The sequence below is a fragment of the Bison bison genome, unplaced genomic scaffold, assembly GCF_000754665.1.
Source record: "Bison bison bison isolate TAMUID 2011002044 unplaced genomic scaffold, Bison_UMD1.0 scf7180017858770, whole genome shotgun sequence".
NCBI lineage: Eukaryota > Metazoa > Chordata > Mammalia > Artiodactyla > Bovidae > Bison > Bison bison.
The window spans coordinates 1,857,286-1,863,994 of NW_011489342.1; the positions used below are offsets into that span (position 1 = coordinate 1,857,286).

Sequence of the window (6,709 nt, forward strand, 5' to 3'; positions counted from 1 at the left end):
GTCCTAAGAACTGCACTGGGCAGGGAGCAGGATGGAGGAGGGTCAGGTGGGGAGGTGCCAGTGAGGTGAGCCTGGCAAGTGCAAGGGCAGAGCCTGTCTTTTCAAAATTTTTTGCTGTTCATCATGAATTTTTTTCAGATTAATTTTAATAGTTTTTAACTATTGCACTAAAATGTCATTTATGCTGATTACTGAGGTTTGAGGGGACCCCTTTGAATTTCAGGAGTGCCCCACTTGCCTTCCCCTAGTCTCAAACCCTGGTCTGGAGCTGGAGGTCTGCTGCCTGGGTTTACATTCCGGCTCTGAACCCCAACTCCTAGCTATGTGACCACAGGGACATTGAATTTTTCGTCTCCAGTCTTCTCATCTGTAAAACAAGGATCATACAAACAGGAGCCATCCTCATGAGGTTGTTGTGAAGATTAAGTGAGATCGCCTGAGTACTTAAGATTAAGTACTTCAAACAGGGCCTGACACCTGCGTTAACAGTCAGTCTGGTGCGGGTCCTCAAGGCCCACCTCTCCAGTGAGCCCGGCAGGCCCAGAGGCCATGAATGACTAGGATGGACTATGTCACTTTTGCTTCCTAGAGGAACGCTCTCCCAGCTGCAAATGGGTGTGAAGGCCTTACTCATCCTCCTATGGGGACAATACCACTTCTGTGAGTTATGGTTGGAGATGCTGCCTGTAATAATAGTCATTGTTATTAATGGGTGATCAGTTTCTTTTTGAACTTAAAACTGAAAAAAAAGTTTACTTTCCTGGAAGAATGAGAATTATATAACTTACTGTATTTCCATTTTGGTTTTGCCTTGGCTGCTAGGAAGCTCAGAGCCAAATATGATATTCAACTACTCAAACTATTTTAGCTCAGACTTCTGATAATATTTTCTTTTCGTCAAAATATAGAGTTTATCAGGGGAAGACAGATACTATATGTTATCACTTTTATGTGGGATCTAAAAATAAATGAATTAAATAATACAACAGAAACAGACTCACAGATATATATCAGTGAGGAGAGGGAAAGGGGGAAGGGCAAGAAAGGGGTCGGAGATTAAGAGGTACAAACTATCTTGTGAAAGTGAAAGTGTTAGTCACTCGGTCGGGTCTGACTCTGCAATCCCATGTGGACTGCAGCCTGCCAGGCTCCTCTGTCCATGGAATTCTCCAGGCAAGAATACGGAGTAGTCATGCCCTTCTGCAGGGGATCTTCCCGATCCAGGGATCAAACCTGGGTCTCCCGCATTACAGGCACATTCTTTTCCATCTGAGCCACCAGGGAAGCCCACAAACCATCATGTATATCACACAAATATATTGTACAACACAGGGAAATACAGTCACTATTTTATACCTTTAAATAGAGTATAATCTATAAAAATATTCAATTGCTATGTCATATACTTGAACTACCTTGTAAATCAACTATAGTTCAATTGGATGGAGGAACCTGGTGGGCTGCAGTCCACGGGGTCGCTAAGAGTCAGACATGACTGAGTGACTTCACTTTCACTTTTCACTTTCATGCATTGGAGGAGGAAATGGCAACCCACTCCAGTGTTCTTGCCTGGAGAATCCCAGGAACGGGGGAGCCTGGTGGGCTGCCGTCTATGGGGTCGCACGGAGTCGGACACGACTGAAGTGACTTAGCATAGCATAGCATTTTCTAAATATTACATACACATAAAATCTTTATTTTCACCTATTTAATTCGTCAGTCATTCCAAAAAAAAACAATTACTGGATGAACTTTTTGTGCCAAGAGGATGTGCCTGCTAAAGCTCTACTTGGGAAGTTGGGAACAAGGTGGACATAGGCCTGCCCTCACAAGAAGTAACTCAGGAAACAAAGAATCACGAGCAACTTGAAAAAAAGGGGGGTGGAGAAGGGGCTCTATGCTGATGGGAAATACAAGGTTCTCTGGAAACTCATAGGAAGGGCTGTCAATACAGACCTGAGGCTTTGGGAAGGAGGGAGTGTCAAGGAAAGCTTTCTTTAGGAAGCAATGTCTGGACAGAAACCCAAGGGACAAGGAGGAATCAGAAGAGAAGGGAACTTTGTTCCAGGTGAGAGGAAAAGCATATGCAAAGGCTCAGAGGCAAGACAGGGCAGGTTTATTATAGTTGAAGTACCGAAAAAACAAACAAACAAAAAACCAAGGACATCACTTTTTAATCTCTGTGTGAGCTCGGTAGTGTCTGACTCTTTGCGACCCCATGAACTGAAGCCCACCAGGATCCTGTGTCTATGAGATTTTCCAGGCAAGAATATTGGAGTGGGTTGCCATTTCCAATTCTAGGGGATCTTCCCGACCCAAGGCTCAAACTTGCGTCTCCTGCATCTCCTAAGTAACTTTAAGTTTGTTTGTTTGTTTATTTGTTTGTTTTGGGGGGGTGTGGAGAAATGGAGTGAATGAATTAACAACAATCTTAAATCAGTGTCATCTAATTCTGTGACCTCAGGCTAGTCACTTCACTTCTGTCGTCTTCAGTTTCCCATTTGCAAAATGGGGATAACGAGTATCTCTGTCGCATGTTTCCTTGGGTTACAGGGCACATCCTATGAGGCCTGGTCGGTGGAAATGTTCTGACAATTGCAAAGAGTAATGCTAATATCCTTGCATGGGGACGGGGGTGGGGCGGGGGGGACAGAGGTCCGGGAGGATTCAGGCCACGATTACCCTTGTCATGGCTCTACTACAGGCTTGCCTGTTGCCTTAGGGAGTGACAAAGCTCTCTGGATCTCAGCTTCCCCTTCTGAAATGCCTACATACTTCTGTCAATTGTCTGGGGAGGCCACGGCACTCCCAGGGCCTATTTCCCCCTACTTGCAGGACTGCAATGAAGTAATGAACACAGATGCCCGCTGTAAGCCTAACTCTCTCTGCAAATGTAGAGAACTATTATTATCCTCAGGCCAGCCTTTTCCACTGTCCTGGGGACATCTCCAAGCAGCACTCACCGAGCCAAGGATATGCCTGTCTGTGTGGACAGGTTAGGTGAGACTGGACATGACCCCCACCCGGAGCATCTGGCCTTTGCTGGAACACGACTGAATGACACCAAATATCCCATTTGGTTTTAAAAAACATTTATTAAAATTATCTCATCGAATTCTAGCTGCCAAGCCATGGACGGCCACAGGGCAAAGTGCCTGCATTGAAAGGAGAGCCCAGGCAGGCAAATGGGCTGGAACGCACCAGCAGGGTCTGGAAAAATGTCTGGTACTGCTTGGGAAGAAGGGGCCATTCCCCTGAGCTGTTGGGGCTCTGGAGAGACCCGAGTCCACTGAGAACCCCAGTAGGAGGCAGGGGCGGGACCATCCCCCAGCTCGCAGGGGGCGGTGGCCAGACATCTCACCAGGAGGGTGAGCTGTAATGAAAACACAGTAAGGAGGCTATTTATTTTGGGCAGACGTGGCTCCGTGTTAATTTCCAGGCCTGGCACAAGGAATCCCTCTTAGGCCCAGGCCATGAAAAATGAAGTTGGTGAGGGGAGTGCTGAGATGGCTCAACAGTTTCCAGCAAAAACACAAATTCAACTGCAGGCGGGAAACACCGCCTTCCAGAGCAAGGGCCAAATATTGACTGCTCGCACCCAGAGATCAATGCCAGGAGAGGACGGAGAATTGCCCTGAGCCCAGACGTGTGGCAGGAAGAAGGCAGCTCCCACTGCTGTGAGGACCCCACTTGCAGAACCTCTTTCACATTCACTGTCTGGCTTGGGCTTCATCAAAACTCCTGGGGGTACAGGCCAAGGGAGGAGGGAGACCCCATTTATAGACAAGGATGTAGACGATCTTCGTGCTGAAGGATCACCCCAGGGCCATCAGGGCAATGACAGGGCCTCAGATCTTTGGACAATGTGAGCAGTCACGCCCTACTATGACCCACAGTAGCTCCACAGAGCTCCCCTCTTCCAGCTCTGCTTCACCTGACAGTGTGGACATAGGTGGCCTCGGTCCTGGCTTTCCTAAAGGCACATGATGCTGTCCGGAGTTGCTCGTCTCTCAGATGCATTGCTGTAAGCTCACACTGCTCTGGTGTGTTTAATACAAGGCGTCCTTTCTGCCTGTTTAGCTTGCCTCGTATGTAATTTGGAAGACATTCCTTCCCATGCATTTAAGGTTCTTCTTTAAGAATCACAGTTGGACAACAAAGAGCCGAAAGTTACCCCCCAACTGCTCCATCTTCTATTTTCCAGATGAGGCCACTGAAACCTGGTGACGTTCCTGAGGCCACACGTGACCAAGGAATAAAACAGAGAGGGTCCCAGGGCCCCTGCTCCAGGCCGGAGGTGAGCGTGCTATGTTGACAGACTGCCCACTGGGTGATGCCCATGAAGAAACAGAGAAAGCCAGGGACAGGCAGCAAGTGACAGCCTACCCAGGATTCCCAACGCCAAGGCCAGGACCCCTCCTACATCAGAGCCCCTCCCACCTAACTCTGGGTCAGGCCAGGCTCTGGGCCTCTCCTCAGGGAAAGTCATGCCCAAGGCATCAGCTCTGGGGGAGTGGACTGCAGGTGGCTCGGCACCTCAGGGACGGCACCCTCCCTGTGCAGGTCTCAGTACAGGCCCCCTTTTTCTACCCAAGGGGCATCTGTGCTGTCAGGGCCAGAACACTCCCCGGGCTATGCCCGGACCCTCAGCGTCTTCCAGGAATTGTGCCAGAGGAGGGTGTTCTGACAGCAGGCGTGTTCAGCCTGGTCCCATAACCAATGAGTCCTCCCGCCCTCTGCGCTCACCACCAAATGCTCTCATGCCTTCTCTGGAGCCTGAAAGGGCCGATCCCACAGCCTGGACAGCTGAAGCGAGGGCAGAGGGGATGGCAGGAGATTGGCCTGTGCCCCAGAAGAGCGTGGCCTCGTTGCCTTTCTCTCCTGCAGCCCCAGCACATAGACATTAGAACTGTGTGGCCTGGTGGTTGGGAATCTCACAGGGCGTCCATCCCTAGCCTTGCCTCAGGCTGCTTCCTCTCAGCCATGCTTCCCTCCCATTTCTACCTGACTATAACTAACCTGTCTCAAGGTTGCCTTAAGAGATCACAACCAGGGTGATGAACACCCACAGTGAAAGCTAACGACCACTGGAAATACGGCGCAGGACACAGTGCTCCAGGCGCTCTGCGCACGGAGCTCTGGGGCTGGCTCCGTCACCGTCCTCACGCTCCATAGGAGGAAACTGAGGCACAGAGGGTGCATTAGGGTGCCCAAAGTCACAGAGCTACCAAGGGGTGTAACCCTAGATGCAAACACAGGGAGATGGCTCCAGAGACAATGTTCTTCACTACTGGAGCCCCATGGCTATAGCCACACTCTCAGTTCCCTCGGCTCTCTGAACGCTGGCTGGGTTCTGCCCCATCTCATAGTTAGGAGCAGACGTATGGCTCTCCTCCAGTAGACGGATGTTCTAGTGGCCCTGGCCAGCCCAGCCCTGCCTCCCAAGACACCACACAAGGTCCTCTACTATTAGGGTCTCCAACAAGAGTGCTCATACCTCCAACCCAGCTCAGGGATCCACGTCCTAGGCACCTCCCCAGCTGATACGGGGCCCCACCCACTGACAAAGGGGTTTTTACCTGCAGAGGTAGCTGCTCGCCCTCAAAGGGAAGGCTCTCATAATCACAGTCTGATCACAGCTTCCCTTAGTCTGATCCCACTCCATCCTTGCTCTGCTTCTGCAGCCCTCGCTGTGGCAGCTCCCTTTATCTGTAGCTGTGGCCCGACTTCTAGGACTCAGTGACAGAGGTCAGATCCTTGGCCTCCCAGCTGGCATCACCCCACCGCCCCAGGCTGGGGATGAATGGGGAACAACCCCAGCTCACCAGCATCTCTTCCGCAAAGAAAGCAGAAGCTGAGCAATGCACATCCCACACACTAAACCATGGTTCGTACCTGATGGATGCTCTGCTGAAGAAAAGTCACCAGCTCCTCATAGCAGGTCAAACTGTGGAGGATGAGCTGAGAAACACAAACACACAGGGTGAACTAGCCAGGCCCGGTGGATGGACCCCATGCTGGATGAGCTTCTGTGGCCCTGACTCCCGTAGCTAGCGGACCCCACGGGGAATGACTCTACAATCAGAGAGCGGTGACCTCAGGAGCAGGAGTGCAGAGGGGCTCCCGCAGCTATGTGTGACTTAAGGGCTGCAGGGTCCATTTTGGGTCTCTGGGGCTGCCACCTTGCTGCAACACTGGACCTGCCTTTAGAGATCTGAGGATTCAAGACACCGTGGGACAAAAGCCCAGGAGTCCGCATATCATGTGAGGCTGATGGGTAGGGCTGAACCCTGAGGGCTAGTCTCAGATTTCTGAGAAGCACCTTGAGGGCAGGGTGTCCAGGCGGGTACAGGGTGAGTGACCCTGTACCAGATCACCACCGCCAGCCAGTTCTAAGCCCAGCAGGCAGTGTCCTGAGTTCAGTGCAAAGCAATGATCATGAGTCTCCTGGGCTTTCTCAGGCAGGTCAGAAAAAAACACTTTTCTAGAAAACATTCGACAAAGTGAGATCCTCAGATAGGATCCCAGGACACATATGTCCAAAAGGAAATAAACAAAGTAAACGAGAAACTCTCAGTGAAGCAGTTAACGTGTGGGAAAGTGTCACAGTTTCTGCATGTCCACATGTCGCACAGTTTCCCATCCTTGTCTTCTCGAGTCTGGCTTTGTCCATCAAAGCTCTTCTCTGCTCTCCACTTCCCCTCCCTCC

General features: G+C 50.7%; 1 protein-coding gene across 1 annotated transcript in view; it reads right to left on the bottom strand.

Moving 5' to 3' along the window:
• FAM188B (family with sequence similarity 188, member B) overlaps window positions 1–6,709 on the bottom strand; it is a 91,807-nt gene that overhangs the window by 34,071 nt on the left and 51,027 nt on the right. Inside the window, exon 10 of the mRNA XM_010829398.1 lies at window positions 5,896–5,961. Within this exon, the coding sequence (XP_010827700.1) occupies window positions 5,896–5,961 (66 nt within the window). The remainder of the gene's footprint in view (window positions 1–5,895; window positions 5,962–6,709) is intronic.